Source organism: Platalea leucorodia (assembly GCF_965183815.1).
Source record: "Platalea leucorodia genome assembly, chromosome: 5".
Lineage (NCBI taxonomy): Eukaryota > Metazoa > Chordata > Aves > Pelecaniformes > Threskiornithidae > Platalea > Platalea leucorodia.
In genome coordinates, this window is record NC_138827.1 from 80634037 (window position 1) to 80657080 (window position 23044).

A 23044-nucleotide genomic window follows, 5' to 3' on the forward strand; every position below is an offset into this window, starting at 1 on the left:
AGGAACTCTGCATGACTGATACAACAGTATATTCCACAAGTTGGTTTTTTTATACACACACACCCACCCCCACACCCACCCTCTCTGGCTGGTCTGCAGTGTTTTTGTGATTTCTTTACTTGCAATTTCTTAAATAAATCATTTAAGAATTGTGAGGAATAAAAAAACCCCAAAATTTGGAAAACCAGATTAACTAAGATCTGCTTTCTAACTTAAATAGGCTTCCTCTATTTCTGCTGACACTTCTACCTAACACTTCTTTCCCAGCTAACAAAAAGTGTAACTCGAGTTTTAAGCCAGCAATAACACAACGACTTGACCAACTGGGTGGAAAAAAGCCAATACTTGTTTATGGCCTCAGCAATAGTTGCCGAGTCTCTTGATTGTAAAAATTTGCATGTAAAATTCGCCTTAAATGCATGACCTTCCACATCAAAGGAAAAACATCCAGCAGTGCTAGAGGGCTGAGCCTTGGAATTAATGAGTCTTTCAAATAAACTAGTGTTGTTCTTTGTGTTTTGTTATTAATTCAATGTCTATCAGTCCTCCTTTAAGAAAAACATGTAAATATTTTAAGTAGATTTCATCTTCCATGCTCTTTCAATGCAGATTAAGTATTAATATGTTAAATCCATCTGGCATGGAAATGTAACTCAGATACCAAAAACAATGGAGTCTAATTAGAAAAACGACCTTTATGTAGATAACCAGTTTGAAGAGCAGCTGGGTGCTGATACAGATTCCTTAGAAGTAAACCCTGACAGGTGAAAAATAACTTCGTAAAGAAAGCATAGGAGCCTTAGCTTCTCAGAGTTCAGTGCACTCAAGGAAATGGGCTAGTAAAGCGGACAAGCCTGGGATGAGAAAAAACAAAGAAGGGGTTTAACAACCCAACTGGCTTTTATCTTTAGTCCTCCACCTCAGATCTCTGTCAGGTTGTATAGCTAAAGGTTGTGCCATAAAGACAGCTCCCCAGCCTAACACCAGGCAATTTGTCTCAAAGGATCAAGCTGGCACCCTGACAGTATAGAATCACAACCACCTGATTTCTGAAAGCTTTTCACCATTGAAAGTACACAAAAAGTACAATCTAACTCCTTCAGGAGAAAGAAGATTGTTTTTCTCATTCAAGAAGTTATATTCTAACCATTTGTATCATTTTCTACCCATCCACAAAAACACCCATGAAGAACAAAGGGGAAAACTGATGAGGACACAGGCTCAACAAGACTCAAGAAGAGAATGCGCATCCTTACATGCTCTCACAGAACTTTGTAAGAGTGCTGGGCTTTTCCTGGTTGCGTCTTTGTCGAAACCAACGTTGAATGCTGCGTACATCCCAGTCCAGCTGCTTGGAGAGGCCCTCCAGCCTCTTCTCATCTGGATGCTACAGAACAGAGAAGGACAAAAATTATTTCTTTGCCCAGCTGCAGTAACTCCACTTTAAATTTTGAACCACTGTAATCGCTTCTCGATGTCTTAAGAGGCTGCCTGTCAGACACATGGATACATAGAAATAAAATTACTTTCACAGAAATCTCTGCTGGCAGATCCACATCAAAATACGTTTACAGTGACTATTATTAATCTAGAAGGACATATGCTATAATATTGCATACAGGTTATTACTAATAAGAAACTTACAGGGGACAATGGGATAAAAACTTCCTTGAAACTTGGAAAGTGATGATAAGTAAGGATAAAATGCCACGCATTTCTCGAGTGGCAGGGCTTACAAACACCCCTCTGCCTGCCACACGCTATGCGTGTTCCATCTTCCTGCATCAGGATCTTTGTCCTATCAACTGTTGCAGTAGTGAAGATTGTTTGACTAACATGGAAAGAAGATATATCCCATGTTTGTGCATGTTAGTCTTAAAAAAATAAGGTAATTAAACACAGGGACAACTTCAAAAGGAAAATCACCTTGACAATAAGGAGAGACAATTTTTTTCTGTAAAATTAGCTACACACAATTATTCTCCAAAGCAGCAAATGCGTAACTCTCATTCCATTAGAGCAGCTGCAAACCAGTGCAGAGGTAAGGCAAAAGAAAATGGGTCTGTCCTTAATTTGACTACTATGCAGATAGAAGAGCGGTACACACCAGGTTTCCAATCATGTAGCAATTCTACAGGTACAGTACTGCATGAGGACTATTTATCTATTTCTCCCAATCACATTCTTTTTTAAAGAAACAGAAAAAGCTTTTGGACAACCTGTTTTCTGGAGCTTTAGCTTTATTTCTGCAAGCCAGTTACATACATTGAATGAGACACAAGAGCTGCCATGATAAAGACTTTTTTAAATGTTGCAAGAGGTAAAACAGCAAAGCTTTCGTCAGGCTGAAGTTTCACCTGTCAGCCTCCAGGAAAAGATGGGAAGGAAAGGGAAGGGAAAGGATGAGACAAGAGAAGGGTGAAGTATTTGCCATCCGTCTCGGGGTGGAGGGGTGGGGGGGGAGGTGGAGAGGGTTTTTTAGTCAACCAAAGTAGCCACTAGTTTTTCAACGGAAGGTTAAGAAAAGCCATTCTCTGTAACTTTAGAAAAATCAAATGACTGATGCAGCTCTTGGGAGTTTGACCAGAGAGAACTGCTGCACATGGCTCAAAAAAGGTGGCTAGCTAAAGTGGACAGTTTCTTTGAGAGCAGCTACCAGACAGCCCTACCAAACTCTTGCAGGAAAGTAGATCCTTTCCTTTGGAGCTCTTCCCACTCATTGCTGTGCACTAGGTGCTGGGAGCCGTGTGTGCCAGCTGCTGCCATGACTCACAGGCATTAATTAGATCACTTCACACACTCGGGCCCTGTGTCGGACTAGCAGATTCTGCAAGGAAAAATAAATAAATAAAAAAAAAAAAAAAAAAAAAAAAAAAAAAAAAGAAAAGAAAAGAAAAAATCCCATTCTTCCTGCAGCTTTTAGAAACAAGGTACGTGTGATTCCCTCTCTGAAAACAGGACAAAAACCACACCAAGTACCATGGTGGTCTCAGGATAGGGTAGGACACACAAGCAAGACAGATCCATGGCATATTTCACTATTTCACTGTTCCTGACACTGAACCCAGTTTTGCCCTCTATGACTGTAATACTTTCTGAAGTTTAGGCTGATGCCTTTGCTGTGGCGTGCCCAGCTGCAGCCTGGAGCTGCGGTGGAACCGGGAAATTCCTGCAGCACAGTGGCTTCATCCTTCAGGCCTCCACAGGCCTTTCTGCTACAAAGCAGCTGACCACTGAGGTCTTCAGGAGACACTGAAGGACACCTGATCACTGCTCACTGCTATGGGAAAGCTCAGGATGCTTCAAAAGAATGGACAGGATGACATAGAGGTTTAGCTGAGATATCATACAGTGAGAGCTGTAGAGACACAGACATAAGTGGTGGGGGAGAAACTTGCACTGTACAAAAAAAAATCTGCAAGCTCTAAAACATTTGGTCAGTGTCCCCCACTTTTGTAGCTTCTTCCGTTCACCTCAAATTTTTAAGGACATTCATCACAACATAAACAGCTGGAACACCAGCAAGCCACGAGCACCCTGTGTTCAGGCAGTTCCCCTAGAAAGGAGTAGCTTTGAAGTTTCATGGAAAACACAGTAAGGCCAATCTTACTGGCTCACAATTTGCTCTTTTTAAAAAAAAAAAAAAAAAAAAATTATGGAAATTTCTAAAAGATAAGAAGCAAAAAAAAAAAAGTAGGCGGCCATATGGCACCTACAAAGTGTTTCTGTAACAACTTTTTTTTCATTAAAAGCTTACAGGAGATGTCAGGGATGCACAACTGCTCAAGCTGGCATGCCAATGACAACCTTGACATTTGCATGTTCTGATTTTAGCTGTAAAAATGCAGCATTGCATTTAGCAGTTAGCTTTGTTTTGTTCAGACATGGTTGATAGTGCCATATCCCACTTTATAAGGTAAATATTTTAGTTAATGTTGTGGTTTAACCCAGCAGGCAGATGAACACCACACAGCCATTCGCTCACTCCCCCCCAGTGGCATGGGGGAGAGAATCAGAAAAAAGGTAAAACTTGTAGGTTGAGATAAAGACAATTTAATAGGACAGAAAAGGAAGGGAAAATAATAATAATGATAAAAGAATATACAAAACAAGTCATGCACAATGCAATTGCTCACCACCACCTGATCGATGCCCAGCCAGTTCCCGAGCAGCGGCCGCATCCCTCCGGCCACCCTCCCAGTTTTTTGTTCAGCATGATGTCATATGGTATGGAATAGCCCTTTGGCCAGTTTGGGTCAGCTGTCCTGGCTGTGTCCCCTCCCAGCTTCCTGTGCACCCCAAGCCTCCTCAGTGGCAGGGCAGTATGAGAAGCTGAAAAGTCCCTGAATTAGTGTAAGCACTGCTCAGCAACAACTACAACATCAGTGTGTTATCAACATTATTCTCATCCTAAATCCAAAATACAGCACTATACCAGCTACTAGGAAGAAAATTAACTCCATTGCAGCTGAAACCAGGACAGTTAAATACTCTACCTTTGTAATAGCTGTGAAAACTTTTTCCAGGATAGCATTAGGTTGAGCTTTCTGTGGTCCGTTGGCTTGGACTTTAAGGCCTAAGGCACATGGTTTAGCAATGAACCTGTGAGAAACAGAAGAGAGAAAGAAGAGAACAAGTTAAATCCTTCAGTTTACTTCATTACTATTATCAATCAATGACATGTGGTAAATGCACAAACATCATAACCCTGCCAACAAAACCAATACTTAGCCTTACAGCTCAAAAGCAAGTTCATACAGGCGATTACGTTGCAAAATAAGTAACATCACTTTGAAGGATGAAAGGAGCTCCATGGAGCACATGAAACGGAGGATCTTCTTTCATGTTGGGAAAAAAAAGGATAGAACAAAAGCACGAGAGGAATGCGTCCTAGAGAAGCACCAGCTTATGCAAAGAGCAGGGCAGTTTGCAGAGATGAGGAGCACATAATATTCTCCTCCAAACAGAGCCTTTTTCATAAATCAGTTTCCAGAGTAGCTACTGCCTCAGGACTCCTTTCGCACAGTGGAAATTCAAACAAAGTCCTTAAAGGCAGCAAGCACTGAAGCTGCCCGGTCAATACAATTTTCTAAACCATAAAAGTTTAAACGGTGTTGAGCCATGCCTCAAAGACTTTGCCCTTCCTCTGAACTCTTCTGCTAAAATACAAAGCTGTCACAGATCCAAACACCAATCCGTAAGTTCATCCAGTTTATAAACTGGGTGGCTCTGATATATTTTAGAGATGAATTATGTAACTCACATTACGTACACTCAAAGAAGACCATTCCACTCATTAAAAACTAAATTATTTGTAACTATGAGTCCAACTCTGGAATCCCCATGAAAGGTACAAAGTCTGTACAGGAATCACAACGGAATGAACTTCTGCCATCTTTGAACTATGCAACTCTTGATTTCACTTAAAAGACTTCAATTTCTTAAGACTTCATTTGCCAGCAGGGACCAAACCACCACACTCAGTAAAAAGAAGTAGTTCCACGTTTATCCAGCTGAATGACCACAAGTTCTTAAGAATTATGGAATTCTTATCAACATGCAAGCCCCTTTTTAAGCAGTTTTGAGCTACAACTGCTGTTTCTGCTATGTTTAAGACAGCACAGCTGATTAAAGAGAATTAAGTCCTAAGCAATGCTACAGCGTTACAGCAATAGCATTTGATAAAGAAAGATGGGTGATGCCAGACCACCTTCTTTTTCCAAGGAAAAATTCTTGACACATTGATACCATTCCCATATGAAAGCCAATCCTATAGCCTGAAATCATTCTGGTGACTATTTGTGAGGGGGGGTCGGAAGTCATATATCCAAAGACACATGCAGTGTACCAGTGAACTCACTCTATGATCGTTGTATGTCATAAGAGAAAAAAAAACAAAAACAAACAAAACAAAAAACCCCAACAGCTTATTACACTCTATAAAAGTTTGGTTGCAGTCTGGGTCGGCTGCAGACTGCAATCATACTGCTAGCTCCCTAGCATCAACCATATCAGTGGCACTGCATCAGGTGTAAATTCCCTGCTGTAGGGTTAAGAGCCTTGACAATACCAATTTCACTGCTGAGCTCAAGCAGCCCAGTTTTCTGCTCATGAAACAGAAGCATATAAGCTCTGTACATGTTATATGTAAATACACTGTAATCTAGCTACACTGGAAACTTGTATATTTCTCAAAGTATAAGGTGACAAAAGAAGCAAGAATTGTATTCTCTAGTTCAACATGAACTTGCAAAGTCAGTCTCCTCTGAAGTAAGACTTGATTTGCCTTTTTTTGTTGCTGTTTGTTTGTTTGGAGGGTGTGGTTTTTTGTTCAGCTGGGTTTGGGTTTTGTTGTTGTTGTTGTTGTTGCTTTGTTTGTTTTTGTTTTAAACACATACATCTTTCAACTTCTGTTTTGCTTTTCTCCTTCTGCTGAGTGAAGGAATGAGATAGCCATGATATAACTCCAATAGAACGGCAGTTCCCTATACATGCTCATTTAAAAGAAAAAAATATATATATTTAATTCGGTAGAGTCAAAAGCAGATTAAAAAGTCCCAGCTAGAAGAATTCTACAAGGAGCAATTCCGACAAGCTTCATGCTGAGTTGATCTTCATTTAAATCTAAGCAAACCAGCTGGGTTTGCTTAAATGCCATTCTTAAAATGACATGGCTTGCTAATGAACAGCCTAGATAAATCCAGAACAAAGCACAAATACAGTGTTTATCTAGATTTTAAAGAGAAAAGAGAATTGTAATATTGATGTTATACCCATTACCTAAAACAAAACACTTTTTCTGCTTCAGTCTGGTATTTTCTAAATAGGAATATAAATTTTTTCTTCCTTTGCTGCTTATGTTTTTCACATGCACTGGAGGAATGGGCATGTAGCCCAAACCAGAGCTCGTCCATAAGGACAGCAAAGCACAGTAAGGATGTGTACAGGGTACACAGCTGCAAGACACAGGATGATCTTGGCCAGCTATGTCTGGGAGGAAGGGATAGGGAAAGTTTAAAAAAACAAACAAACAAACCAACCCCGCAAAGGTGTCTCTCCTGGTATGCTCTTGTGGTCTTTCTCACTTTTGGAAAAAAGCTTTAAAAAAATCCTCTCAAGGGATTGTTAATTCCTAGTAGGACACTCAAGGGAAATAAATCTATGTTAACAGAAACATTTTATATGCCTGCAATACTGAGCAGGTCTGACCACCAATTCAAGTGTGCATGAGCCATATCCATGTGACTGCCTTTGGTGCAAATGGTAAAATTTAAGAGATATTTTTTACTTTTCATACAAAAACTTAATGAGTTCAAGCTGTACTTTGCAGTATAAAAATTGTTTTTCAAGGTTGAGATAGAATTTTAAAGTAGAACTTAATCAATAGGATCCCAAATGTCACACCAGGTGCCATAAAAAGCATCATTAACATAATTCTCACTGATAGTTTTCTGTAATAATTTAAATAGATTCATAAGTAAACAAAACAGAATTAATGTTTGATACATGTACAAACTATAAGCATTTTGCCAAATGCTGCACTATTCATTTTTTCCATTTCTGCTAACACTGTGGTATTCAATTCCCAAACAGTCTTACTGAAACCCATGGGACTATTTACTGCATAAGGTACTGCAATTAAGAGGATAGAACTATTGTGAAAGAGTAAGGAGAACAGAATTGAGTATATTGCCAGCTTTTCTCTTTAAAACATGTAAATCTGATCAAATGCCACACTAATATCTCTTTTTCAATGGATTCCAGTACAGCTGAATTGAAAGCTGGCATTCAATTACAGAGAAATTAAAAGACAAGCATTTTTTGCTGAATGCAGCCCCATCTATTCTGGATCTAGAAATGAAAGACCAACATAAACAAGGGAATTAAACTCAGAATTCAAGAACCTTTTTATAGGCAGCTTCCTCATTCACAATCTAAAGCCACATTTAAAAACAAAACTAAACCAAAAGCCCGCAGCCAGCCAGTTTAGATAACACGGGTTACTGCAGAGCATCTGAGTGGAAAGCACTCAGCCTTTGCAGGCCCATAAACACTGCACCGTCTGCCTGAAGACGACGAGCATTTCTGAGTGTCCTGTACCCCCCGAAGGCAGGCGCTGGTTTGCCTTTTGGATCCTGTCTGTTTTTCTCAAATCGATTATTTAAAACGGCAGCAGCAGGGCCTCATACTCCACCCCAAACTCAGAAATCAGTTTTTCTCTACAACGAAGTCAAGAAACCCTTTGTAAAATGATCCTCCACCTCCCCTAGAGCATAAAAAGAAGCACCATTTCACCAGAAGTACATAAATTTGATCAAGAGCAAGTACCATTTCGGTTTCCCACTTGCTCTTTAACAAATGCCAACTAGACAACGTCAGCTGCTATTACAACAGATGAATAAGTAGAAAAAGGAGAAGTAAAACAAAACAAAACCCCAACTAAAACATAACTTCACTCTGGTGGAGGAAGGTAAATGCCAGTTGGGCACCACTTGCCCTTTGCAGTGATCACAGTGGACATGGTGCTGTGTAGAGGGAGGTGAGGATCCGACCCGGCCATCGACCCCAGGGTGAATGAAACCCCAAACCCACGGACTCTTCAGAAGCCATTCCCACTGCTCCACACTACACATCTAATTCCTCATGTTCATAAAACTACAGCTTAAAAATATGCTGGTTGCACTTCCTGGGCACTCCATACCCTGTAAAAGTTTCCCTTTAGAAATACAAACAGGTCAGATTGGCAATGAGCGCAAACCAGCCTGGGCATATCAACTGGAAACGTAACTGCAGTATCACTAATAAACTAATGTCTAATAAAAGAGTAAGGAAAATGACCCCACTGACTTACAGAGCTCTTCCTGTTCTCCTTTACTGGCTATTTGAGCCTTACTAACTAATCACCATGTAACCCTTTTAGTTTACTGCTTTTCATCTTGACAAATTACATCATTTTAATCCCAGAATTAACTAGAAATGTTAGCGTTGACCCTCATAATCCTTGGAGGCTGATATTCATTAGCACTAGCAGAGTCTGCATTAAATAAATATTTTTTTTAAAGTATCACATGAAGGAAGAGGAGAAAAGTAAAAGGATCCTTTTTTTTTGTGATTCTGTGGATTTTACCACAAATCAAACAGCCCTACTTGCGACATGTAATCTTTGCCCTGAGGCCGGTCAGAGACTAATACATAGCAACTCTTTAGTCATCTGGGGCACTGGAAATATGCCTGTAGGGCCCTCCTACAGCATGTGAATGTAGTGTTTCCATACCAGCAGGTCACCTGCCATTTCTGCGCTGACCACAGTGGCTGCCCTTTAGAAAATCCACGTTTGATAGTTTCTCAGCAGCTTTGAAGATGCCTGAACCACCACAGAGCCCACAACAGGTAAATAGGGATTACAGGTTTTTTAAATAGCCTAAAAGGTTTGCAAGAATTAAGGCTTTCCAAACAGGTCCAAAAAAAAAACCCAAACCAAACCATACATTAAGCTAACAGGGCTAATAAATATTTGATTCATGTAATTAAATATGCTTGCTTTTTTTTTTAATTTATGGGGAAATACAAAGAAAATATTCAATGGCTTGTCCTAAACTTTCAATTTAAGAAATATCAGTCTTAAAATAATTTACAATGTTAGCTGGCAAGTGATACATGTTAACCAGTTCAAAGCAGGTTTGGATTCCTTCCCATGCCCTTTGAAGTGATAAAATTGTACTACTTTGCAATGCTTATTTGTCAAATGTTTCTGCTCTATTTAGAAACTCACTTCATTTCACCAAAATTCTCTCTAGAACGAGGCAGCAAGAATCCAGAAATTGAAAACCATTAACCTTCCTCCATCTTTACTGAGGTAAATAATTAAAAGGAAAAAACAAAACCCAAACCAACCAAAAACCCCCAGACCCCACAACTCTCTCCCCTCTCTCAAACTCAAACCCCATGAGCTGGTAAGAAAGGCGCCCAGGAATGGGGAAGCAATAGACTGAATGAACAAAAATGTCTGCTATAGATTCCACCCCCCCACCCCGGGAAGATAACAACTTACTATCTGATCCTTAATTTTACTATACTGTCCAAATATCATCCGCAATAAAAGCTATTGGAACTCATGTCTAGTTATTTCTACAAAAGGATAAGGACAAGATTATCCATTTAAGAGAATCTAAATTGAGATGAGGTTCTTTGACATAGATGAAAAAGGGTGTTTTACGCTCCTGCATTTAAAACTGGCATACCTAAACCAGTCACCATCATGAGGGACAGAGCTGCAAGAAGTCTTACTAGGCCCCAAACCCAGGAATAACTTCCAACAAAATAAGCTGAGCATTTTTTTTTTTTTTTTTAAATTTATGGACTTCCCCATCAGATTTAATAAGCTGTCCTGCCATTCACATGCAATATGCTTTAAATGTTATTGTATGTCAAGAAGGTTTCTGAAATCTGTTAAATTTTTCATTTAAAATTTTCACACTACCTGCACTGAGACAAGTGACCTGTCTGCTCCGTGACCTCAAAACCTCTCCTGAGGACTGCAAGCAAAGACTGAATTCGTTTCAGTTTCTGACCTATTACTGTCATTTCTTAGTTTTGCATCAACCTTCTTGTTCCTCCTGAGTCTTGCTAAAGCAATGACTTTTTCTATCTAGGTGTAACACATTTTAATGGCTAACAGGCTCTGTAAAAATCTTTTTCCCACAAATCAGAAAACCTTGTTTCCTTGACGTGCTTCAAGCATAGAAAGCTTCTTCCCTCACTAACTTTATTTTGTGGCCAACTTCAATATGGAAGCCCACTCACAAATTTTCATCAGTGCAAGTAAGAAAAGCTAAGCTAGTGCACATTTCACACTTTAAAAAAAATGTTTGTTGATCACAGCTTGAACTATTCCCTTTTGTCTTTCATTTTTATCAAAAGTAGGTCATATTATGGACCAACAGACAGGACTAATGGCCTCTTATTACAGCCCAAAACTTAAGGAGCCCATCCATCCACTGACCAACCATCTATTTTCTGGGAAGGTACCTCAGCCTGGCACAAAGCATCTGCACAAAATCACCCTGGAGACTGCTCCTACATGATCTGTGCTAACAGATGAAGCCATCAGGCAGAATCCCGGCTATAAAGTCCCCATGAACACCGAGAATATGCATTTTTGCTTTAGCCTTTCATGTCCACAAAGACATTTGAGTTAATTGCTTGACAGTGCACGATGAGAGTTTGAATCTCCCTTTCCTGTGCTGAGGATGCATCTACATGGAGAAATTTGAGAAAACTACGGTGAATGTGAAGTGTGCAGAGCATCTCTGAGTCACCTCCAAGTATAACGAACTCTAGTTTGAGCTAAGTGGTATACTCTGATTACATACACACAGCATCTCTGTGAACCTGGTAGAAACCTCTCACCTGGACACAGGCATCGTTGAAGTTCTGCTTGCATAAAAGATTGCTCATGTTGCTAATACCAGCCAACTGTGAGCTCCATAACAAAAAAAACAAGCAAGCTATTCCTGCAAATTAAGTATGTCCATCAAATCTCATAGTTTCCTATCAGTATATTTACAAATACCAGGGAAGGCAGTTATAACCAGCAAGAATTCCCCTCTGCTAAAGAGGTGCCCAGATCTGTTTTGAAGAGTTCGGCTCCCTTTTTGAAAGACTGAGGCAGAACAATTTTTCCCAGCTCATCTGCTTTATGGTCTCTAAACACAGATTGCTCCAGGGATTTATGATTAGAATTGTCTAACTTGTTGGACATTGCCTGCTGGTTTTAAACAGAAACAATCTAAATTTGCTGTAACTACAACGATGAGTAAAAGCAGAAGAGGCTGGTTTCTGAGCAGACGCTCAACAGACTTACTGCCACGACGCACAAAAACAATTGCTGAATTTGTTTTGTTATTCTTGTATAGCTGACCTACTTAATTCAGAAGTTACTTGTATTACTAACAAAAAAAGTAGAAAAATCTTAACAGTCGTAGGACAAATTCAGTAGATAAGTAGGGTAGTCACTTCAGTACACCTATCCCAGCACTGATTTTGGCTTTATGTTTCCCAACACCGTCTGCTACAGAAGGCCCACCAGGATATAATGTCTGAAGCACAGGCAGGGGTCTTAACCCAGTTAACCTCATCCAGTAGCTATACAGGAAAGTTAGCTTCACTGAAATTTGTGGCTGTGCTGGGAATTGGGCCACAACTCCTGCAATGAAACCTTTCAAAGGCAAGAACCTGCCTGCCCAAGCAAGAAGCCCAGCACCCAACTCGGTACGTCAGCAAGAGCCTTGTGCTGCTTAGCATCAGCAGTGCTGCCTCAGAGGGCAGGGCACAGGAGAGCTCAGAGCCAACCCTTTCAGAGGGGACCTATTCCCAACCCTCCTGCAATGACTTCAGAAAAGCACACATATGCATCTGCCTTTCATCTGAGAGGTTCGATGCTTTTCCTTCTTTTCTTGTTAGAGGTGCATTAGCCGTTATTTCCACAACAGCATCATTATCCCATACCTCCCATCAAGTAATACAAACTAAGCACTATACTGTAGAACCCACATGTGTTTCCAAAAAAATAAAAGCTAAGCAGCTTGTGAGATAATTCAGCTTACTGAATCAGTGAGGTTTTGTCTTTCTTTGGCTTAAATTATTAGACAGCATTTACACTCACTAGAGGGGTAAAAAAGATTGCTGGAAAATCAGTACTTTGAGGTGTGTTGTTCCCCCCCCCCCCCAAGGTTTTGAAAGCTTCTTGTTAATGTTTTGACCTGAGAAACCTTTCCAACAAGTAAACGTGTTTTTGACCTCAGCATTTCTACAAAGTATTCTAAGTTTCATTGAAAGGCTTTAAAAAAAACCAAAACCAACCAACAAAAAAAATAACCACACATCGATCACCAATGTCCTGCTACTTCTTAAACACAGAGCTGGGAAGCTATCTGAAATCCTTCCTAACAAAGGGCATTGCTCATCCCTCATACCAAAAATCAAAAATCTACATCAAACTGGCAGTAGAAAATGCATCTATTACGGTACTTGGACCTCAGGGAGCATGGCTGGCAGCAGTCTGCAGTGCCGCTGAAGGCTGGTGGAACTAATGGTATGGAATGAGAAACTGCTCATCTCAAATAAGGAAGCTCAATCCAATACTTTACTAAGTGCAGGTATTTGCTAGGATCTACCATGGGCAGAGTCCTAGAAGCCAGTGGTGGCAGAAGCTGATGAATCGCTACACATGGGCTCTATCAGGCTTGCTCCATCGCCCAGATACGCCTCTGGAATACCAGCAGCTAGTACTCAAGTACCACCACAGCCCCTGTAATGCTACAGCACCACTCCCACGCATTTTTCCGCCTTTTGACAGAAAATATTCTTTCCTTTAATATATCAAAGATGGATATAAAAGGCAGGCTAAAGAATAGCACTACACCTGTAACACTTGATGCAATAGGAGTACTGACACATACACATACTAACTGTATAAAACTTCCCCATCTCTGCTTGCAAAAGCAATTCTTCACCTTCAAAAAAGCTTTAGTAATTTTTCAGCTGGAAAACAAAATGCCCTATAAATTCAGCATATTGTCCGAGTAAAACAGCATTCTGCATCAAGTGTTTTTCATACTTTGGATGCTATTGAAGTAAAAAATGGTTTTATACAGATCAGTTTTAGAGTAGAAAATTTGGTCACAGTAATCTGCTTGGGGGCAATAAGGGACTCAAGGGCTTCCATGCAAGTGTCCTTTCACATAATGGAAAGTTTCACTTTACTCAACAGTCTGTGAAAGGTAGCTGTGATAAAAAAAGGATTTAGTAGCTGCATTTCAGCTTGCAGGCTTACCAATTAGTGCAGTGCTAATGCACACCATTTTAAGTAAATAAAACAAATTATCCTCATCACTCAACTGCAGTATGATGAAATGTTTTGTCCTACAGAGTTACTCCTAAGGAACACGACTGACATGACTGACCTGTACCATTCAATTATTGTAAAACCATTTCTTTTTTGCAGGTGGATTTCTCACTTTTATATTGTCCTGCCCTCCCCCCCTTTTTTTTGACTGAACATACATGTCTAAAAGTCACATCTCCCTATTGTACAAAGTCAAAAATACCCCCTTTCTCCTGAGATTTTGCTCCAATCATGAAACACATGACCAGTAACATCTGTTCGGCTTGAGCTGCGTTTGCATGCCTGCTAGCTCCCATCACAAGCTGCAGGCCAGACCTCACTGATCATGGCCCTGACTCCAGCGCCTGTTCACACACACTGCCAAACCCTTTCGCCTCACTGATTTGGCAAAACTACTTAATCCTTTCTCTTATGAGTGGAAAGGTTAGGGATGAGTCTATCTCAATCTGTAGGTTAGTTCACAACAGGACTGACTGGAGCAGAGGGTGTTCATCCACCGATACAGGAATACCCCAGCACAGCCTCTACCAGCAGTGCTCTGGTTGCCTGTCCAGTTAGTAAGTTACCAGGAAAGTGCGACACAAATGTAGGCCAACAGCTTACAAACATAAGTAGCCATGTTTTCCAAACATGGAAGCATTTTAAATTTTTTTTTTTTAATATATGCATGGATAAAGCTATGCATATTTCAGTTTCTCCTGAAACTCTGTGAGACTGAAGAGCTGAAGTGGGGAGGAACTGCATGCTCTCTCCAGAATAGCAACAAGAACTGCACAAATGTAGAGAAAGGTCACAAATAAATATTTTTGCAGCCAGCTGTCTAATGCTTTCTTTCTTTGTAATGTCTAAAAATAAAGAGTTTAGTCACTCTGTAACTTTCCAAGTGCAGATGAGGCAGAGGGAGAAGGGAATGGAAGGGAAGATGCACTCCAGTTCCCCCTGCCTCTCACACACAGTGCCTCCTCTCAGCTGCCCTCCACCAGCATCATCAAGGCTGTAGAAGGTATGGACGATACAGTGCTGAAGGTATCACTCTCACCCTTTTTACACACAGTAAAATCAGGACACACAAGTCAGGGTCAGTGGTAAAATTCAGGTCTCCGAAATTCTAGCCCACTGCTAAAGGTCAGTGGAGATAAAAATATTCTCCCAGCTTTTAAAAAGCTGTGGCTTAGGGACTTTTCTAGACCAAAAAAGGCATCTTTGCACGCAGCAGTCCCCAAAGAGCTGCCCCGCCTTCCCCAAGCTGCACGAGTAGCTCACTGAGCCCGTGCAAACTTTCAACGACCTGTGGCAGAGCTCCCCAGTGTAAATTCAGACTGTGTCAAGACAACCATCTCCCTTTGTTTTGAACTTGTCACCCATCAGTTTAATTTCTGGTCCTTTACTTCTTGCACTGGGTAAAAATGAACAGTCAATCCCAATGCATCCTTTCCAGACCACTCCTGACCCTATAGATTTGTCTCCTACTCCCCTCTGCCACCTTCTAAAATACAGAGCTGATGCGTACCGCTCTTTCAGCAAGTCGAGGACAACCAAAGCAAAGAGCCAGCCGTAAAACATCTACATATGAAAAGACACATGGCCCAAATGGGATTAAATGCTGGACAGAGAAAAGGGCAGGAAGAAAGAATATATAGAAAGGGAATATCGACAATTTGATTTTTAAATTGCAGTAGGTCACCGTAATGCAATGACTCTGTTCTAACCCACCAGGCCCTGCAGCATTACTTTACCTTTTACTCTGGTCATATTTTCAATATGTGAGCACACAAAAAAAAAACCACAAATAAAAAATTGTGAGCAATACCTGTGCCTACATTAAAGCCATAGCCAAGTCATACCGTCCACCGGCCTCTTGGCACGTACACACACTCTTAATGCAGCTCTCCTTCATCCCCCATGGCAGCTTCCAAGATGCAAAAAGAAGCTGCAGTTACCTGCCAGTTGGACATGACCCAAAAGTTGCTAAGTGGCTCAGAGCAACTGTCTAAAGAAGTAAAAGCCTCAGCAATCATTTTGATAAATAACATAAGTCTGCCCACTAGAAAGCCAGTGCTTGTCCTTTGGGTTCCTCCGTGGTAGTTCTTGGCCTGGTCATTAAGTGATAGCTCATCTCATCAATATCCTCTTATATTCTAATTTATTTTCCTTACTCTGATCTATTTACTACCAGGAGGCAAAATAATGAAGGATGTAGTTAAAAATCCCTAGCGATCACGCTAACAACTGTCAGTCCATCTGATATTATTACAAAAGACTGTAGCAAGTCACAGAACAGAACTGGATAGTTCAGCAATGCCTTCCTGGAAAAATATTAAAAGGTGTTTGAAATGTTGAGAACTTATATTGCTCACTTAGAACAGGAACTCATTACGTGACATCAGGTTAGCATGCATTTTTTGAAAGTAGAGAAGATAGAAGATGCTTTATATTCAATGGAACATTAAAAAAATATTTAAGTCCTCAAAAATGTTTTAGCTTGCCTGGCTCAAGGACCCCTCCCTGCTGCCTTCCTCCACAGGTTCTGCAACCAGTCCCTGAGCAAGTGCAGGTGCTGCATGACCAGCAATGCCTGAACCTCTGCCCGCCTGCTACAAGTGTGCATTTGTGTTTGAGCAAATGACCCGGCCTGCCTGCACGATTCATAGGCATGCTCTATTCCTGAACATTATCATCACACTACCTGGGAGAGGCACAAACTTCAGGTCTTGAAAGAAGAGCACACACCACAAAGTATTTAAATATTTGTAAGCTTCCTCTTTGTCCTCTTGGGAGTTTGGCTCCTCTGCTGTGAGCGGGCTGTCATGGCATATGACAGAGGATTTAAGTATGTGCCTCACCCTTACTGACAAACCAGTACCTCTAATGCAAAACCTATTTCTCCCTACATCAGGAGGTAGGATGTGTTTTGGGAACTTTCCTGCTCTGAGATGAAAGCTCACACTAAATCCTTCTTCTGGTGAAGACTGTTCCCTTTGAAGGAGGAATAGGTCACAGATACGTCACAGTAGGATGGCTGTATTTCTGTAGAGTACTTGAAATAGGGATGGTTGGTTTGACTTGGAGGTCAAGCTTTCATTCCAAGAGCTAGGTCACAAAATCAAACCTTTTGAGGGAATGTCAGGATGAACTAATTTTCATCCTGGCTGGCAGGTATTAGTCACACAAGATGATCACAGTGGTATTCATTCACTATATTTTTTACATATGTGTGTGAGCGCATGTATATATGTATACACACACAAACACACACATATATATAAAGCATATGTAATGGCATATATATTTACGATTTGTGTATGTTATACATTTGCATATATACACAATCAAACTTCACCATATTGCCCGACTACTCAACAAGAATTAGAGCCTTATTACTTTCCAGATGCTTTGCACAAAATCAGAACAAAACCCTGTTCCTAACTGGTACAAAAATCTAGTTCCTCAGTTTATTTCTATTTAGCTTCCAATACAAAAAGATTACAAATACATGTAGATATTCAGGAAACCTATTCCTGAAGAAGCATGCAGCCAAACTACACAATAAATTATTTTGCCTATTCTATCCTTAAGTTGAGATTACTTAAGAAGATAAGGACTGTTCAAAATTCACAGCTGGAGTTTCCAGCTGGATCCAACTATGCCAGGACAGGGCAGGCTCCCCGGAGCCACCCCCACCAGCCCAGGCACAGCAACCTGAGCAGGAGCAGCCACCCGATGTCCTCAGGCTTTCTCACCCACGCTCATCCCACCCTGCCACCTTTATTGCAGCCACAAAAGCAGCAGATTAGGGCTTCGAGAAACTGAAGACTATCCCTGCCCACCTCCCCAGAAAAGCATCGAGTTTTCAGCTGGATCACTGACCTGACGCAATTCACTCCATCAGCACAGCATCACTAAACTGAGACATAAGCAAACCTGAGTGCCAACTAGAAGCTCAAGTTAAGCCATCACAGGACCACATTCAGATTCTGCTTTGGAAATCTGACTTTAGTATTTCTTAAAAGTATTCTCTTCTGAGAAAAGGGATTTAAAAAACTGTATAAGGGTACCTGTAACTCAAAATAATTAGTATGAATTAGTTTTTTCTGGAAGAAGTGTTTCAGCAAAAGATTTGGAAAAATACCTATATGAATGCTCACACTTGAAACCTCAAAAACCAGCTCAGATGGATCCCTTTTGAGAAGTAGTTTCTACCTGCATTGTATGATCATTAAATACCATCCAGACTGATCGAAACATTCAACAAAGAAAAAAAGCAACTAGTTCTCACTAGCTCCCAAGCTTATTCACCTTCATCTTTCTATTCTATTTCTAATTATTTCTGAATTTTCTTAAGCTTTCCTGTTTGATTGCCACATCAGCGAGCCACTCTTTCAGGCAGAGAGACAATCTGGAAAGCAGCCGTGGCTCTGCATCCACAAGCACAGAGCTCACAGCCCTCCAGATGAGCTTACTGACCCTCTCTGTGCCCCACCATCTATTGGGGAGCTGGGGAAACTAGCGCCTACTGGAGTGCATGATATGCTGCAGCATTTGAAATGTGGAGCCTTTGTTTTCTGCCTTCCATACTGAGGCTTTCCCAAAGCAAAACCCACCATCACAGGCAAACAATGAGTCTTGCACACAAAATGCTCATAACACAGCTGACAGGCATCTCATTGTACTCCTAATGCGCGATAAACAATTACTGATCGGACAAAGCAGTGCAAGAACAAATCCTATTAACAAATAATAGGATTTGCTAGCGGATCACCCAAACGCCACCTTGGAAACGACTCCCTGGGCTGCTGCAGCCAGAAACGGCAGATAGGGACGGGAGCCTTGTGGCACAAAACACTGGTGAACTGCATGCACGGCTACCGGCTAGCCACAGGAGCCCACCACATGAAAGCAATGCTGGCGCACCAGTTTTGACAGATTTGAAAATGATGCAGTATGTGTCAAACAAAAGAAAAGAAGTAATCCCATATCTGGAGTATTTGTGAATCATTTATACCTTAGATCCATAAGCAAGTGTATTTTGTACATGAAAACACACAAGAAACTGTTACAATCCTATTTTCTTTTAGCTCATTACAAGATTTTGTCAGCAACTTGCACGCTCCAAATGATCCCACAAAGGGCACCTGACTGAAACATGATTCCCTCCTAGTATTAGTATACAACTGCCCGTGTCTACCAGCAGAGAGTTTAAAAAAAAAAAAAAAAAAAAAAAAATTTATGGGGGCAGGTGGGTATTTGAGGTAGCCTGACACTGTAACATTGTCCCCCAGTGGTTGCTATTAGATGCCATAAGTAAGTGATGCTAAGATGGTAACACAAGAGGTGGCTCTTTTTCTATTAGAGTTTGAAAAAAAGGAGGAAACAAATTCCCAGTCCTGAAAACCAGGCAGAGCACTTATTCTCCTTGGCAGTTCACAAAATACTTGCAAAATAATAGTTACTTAAAGCTTTTAAAGTGGCAAGTATTTGTTACTCTGTATTTCTGCTTAGGGGTGCTATATGCCTTCTCATCTCCTTGGGATCATTAAAATTGTCTTGCTTATGTGTTTGTTTTTAACATGCCACAGCACATGCTGCTTGGGATAAAAGCAGCTTCTTCTGCACACCATGACCACCACCACATTACAGGGGCACTGGACCCTGCCCTGAATTGGTTTAGTACCTTCTATTAGAATATAAAAATGGAAACTAATAGCCAAAATTGGGAACCCATATGAGTTAGAATCATGTCATTATAGAAGATTTTTACACAATTGTAGACCATGAGTTTTATTTTTCAAATGGGAAGAAACACCGTTCCTAAGATTGGTCCTCAGGTAATTCTTATTTAGGGGTATAACTAAAAGGTTAAAAGGAAAAACATTCTGCCTTTAAAATAAGCTGTGACCAGGCAATGTGAGGGTACGGCTTGAGCAAAGAAGCAACATGGATACTCCTGAAGGCACAGGTTAACCTAGCCCAACCACCAAAACCCACCCAGCAGAACTGAGACACAAACATGCTGCCTTGTTGGGGATCACCTCTTCCATAGGTTTTTGGAGTCCCTCCCGTTGCTCCAGGTACTGCAGTAAACTGAGCATTCTGGTGTGCGTGGAGAATTACAAGACAGCTCGGTGGAAAAGGCACAAAAGCTATTTAGTATGGTATGCAGTATGTTGGTCTGCCAACTCAAATGGAAGCAACTGCTAGTCTCTCACCCAGCTGTGTTAGAGATTAGCCATGTGTAATATTGCTGCACTTGAACTGTGGAGTGCTGTATGCTTGGTGAGAGCAGCAAGAAAGAAGGAGATGCTACAGGGTGGGGAAACACCTAGGTAGATATCACTGCAGGACTCATTTTGAAGACTTACCTATACAGCCTGTTTGCCCAGGCAAATACAAGCATTTATAGCCCACTATATGCACTTGGCCAGTGTGCTGCTAAGACCCTCGCACTTCCCTGTTGCACATACTCCAAAACATTCAGCATGCGCATCAGTTAAGTATCTGCACAGTGCTTGCACTGTGACAAGGCTTTGCAAGCATTGAGAGCACTTGATAATTACCAGCTTTACACAGAATTATAGATCAAACTCTGCCTTCCCTTGAGAACAAATTACATGTGACATCTATATCCAGGATACACAAGGAAGTATCACAGCCCAAGACTGTAGCTCACTTATAGTGGGACTGGAAATGGCAGACCAGCAGATACAATGCCTCAAAAGGACACACAGAGCAGCTCCTGTGAGCGGGCACCTCCTTTCAGCTCCTGGGCTGACAGTCACTTTCTTAACATGCATGTCAGTCATCGTCCTCTAGAGAACTGCTACTGACACAGCCTGGCTCCCAAAGAGCGTGACTGCTTCCACGCCTACAGCCAGGAACACAAAGAAAAACAAAAGTCTTCAGAATACCCAGAACTAATCACAAATTTTACTTTAGAAGAGGAAATGGTGATGAATTTACTCCACTGCAAGATCAGCTTCTACCTAGAAGGATATCTTTTCAGCTTCAGAGAGAAGCACTTGCAAAACCAAGCAGGGGTGGAAAAAGAAGGGCTGGGGAATGTGATTACAAGGTCACAGCAGCATGCAGAAACTATCCTTTTCCAGGCCTAAAGCAGGTGAATATTGTGGACTGACACATACAGGCGAGCTGAAGAGAGACAGCCTCTGAGGAGTTCCCATGAAGCCTACCGAACCTCTCCTGGTCCTTACATTTTAACCCACCACATTTGCTTTGCTCATTCCCCATCACTGTGGCCCCCTCCTTGCTGACTGAGAGCTGGAAACTCTTGCCCTCTTCAAGAGGCTCTCCAGCTGGCAAGAACCAACATTGGAGCCACAGCCAGTGCTATAAGGGAGCAGAGATCATGAGCAAACAGGGAGGAACTGCAAAGCTGGATAAAGCTGTGCTCCAGCACCACTGCCTACAGCACAATGAAAGACAGCCTCAGGCCAGGTGGGTAGGAAGCCAGGGTGTAACCAGCAAGGATAGGTTTATGCAGTCTCCTGATGCAGTTCAGCTACATCTCAGAGCAGCTTCAGAAACAGAAGTCAGTTCCCTGGCTTTCAGCTGGGTATGGTTTTCCTGTAGCAGATGCAAGTGGTTCAAGAACAAAACCAGTTATTAAAGAACACAGAACAGGTAAAAACCTCATCGGTCAACAACAGAGCCCTGCACTTCAGTTAACGAATGGCTCTAGAAGGAAACCTCTCTGTGATCAAACGTCAGAAGACAAACATACATACACATACCTACTCAGTAACTGAATATCCCCCTTCAGATGTCTGTTGCAATGCTTATCCGGAGCATCTGGGGGGTCAAAGCACTGGTCGTCAGTCTGTCATGAGTCCCCACACTGTTATAGTATTTAGTACTAATCCCTGGTCCTTCACTGCTAAGTAAGGGAAGAAAAATAAATAAACAAGCAAACCAAGCAAAGGCCAGGACCAGTTGATATAAATAGAAATAAGAAGGCAAACCGATTAGCTTAGAGATATTATCAAAAACCTTAAAAGAAAAAAAAAAAGCCTTTCGGCCTCGTTTAGCTTTTTGTGCAAAGCAGCATCACAACAACTGCACAAAGTGAAGAGTGATTGTATTGCACATACTTTGTAATACTGCAGGCAGGAGAGAAAACCAAGCGTGTAATGTTACACAGCTATCAAATACACAGAAAGGAGAATGATGGAGGGGCAGGGCAGAAAGCAGAAACCGCCACAGCAACCCAGCAGAAGTAGGTGCCTTCCCTTACTTCCTCACCATACATGCACATTTCCACGACACTGTACAATGATGATAAAATTTTACATTTTAACCCACCAAATTTGAACATTCAAAACAAATGGAGTTATTCACGCAGGGAACAAAAATAAATAAATAAAAGCTCTTCTAAAGAGGCAGATTTATAACTGAATCTGTCTGCAGAGCCATGCAGATTGAAAAAACTAGGTCAAATCTTTTGCTAGTCAACCTCACTGCTATTCTTCCCCGGCCCTCCTCCCCTTTAGCTTTCAGTAGTTACTGAAGAAATCAATTAATGAGAATGCAACAGACCTGTCATGCAGGTCTCAAATTACTTCTGCCTGGTACACATCGGGGGGTCATCTATGCAACTATGGATGGAAGGGGGCAAAATTAAATCACTATAGTCTTTCCAATTCACAAATCCTAATCCTAGAGCATATGTACTCAACGCTACTAGAGTCCATTAACAGCCAAACAATGATGCATGTTAAAAAATAAAAGGGGAGGCAGGGGGGCAAGAGGCAGACAAAGACAGGCTAGAAAGAGGCAAAAATAGAGGAATTGCTGTACTTTTGCAGTGCTTGCAGCAAAACCACTATAGCATCTGCTGCTTTTAGTGACATCTTGCTAGTGTATTTTCTACAGTTTCGTGAGTGAACACTTTTAGAAACCTCATAAATATCTCCATTTTGACACTAGATTTCCAAAGAGTAACTGTAATACCAGTTTTTATATCTACTAGTCATCCTGTGTATGTTTTAAATAATTATCTTTTAGGAAAAAAGGACTCACATACTGCAATTCATATATTCACTGTCACAAAGGCATTAAGTGTTTTTTTAAATCTTCATAAAATGTAGGGACCAAGTCAGTCCAATTTGCGCTTACTCATTTTTA

General features: G+C 41.1%; 1 protein-coding gene across 1 annotated transcript in view; it reads right to left on the minus strand.

The window, feature by feature from the left end:
• Nucleotides 1–23044, minus strand: part of CERS6 (ceramide synthase 6) — a gene marked incomplete at both ends in the record, with an annotated part of 127997 nt that overhangs the window by 84142 nt on the left and 20811 nt on the right. Inside the window, 2 exons of the mRNA XM_082311768.1 lie at nucleotides 1257–1387; nucleotides 4497–4602. Of these exons, the coding sequence (XP_082167894.1) occupies nucleotides 1257–1387; nucleotides 4497–4602 (237 nt within the window). The remainder of the gene's footprint in view (nucleotides 1–1256; nucleotides 1388–4496; nucleotides 4603–23044) is intronic.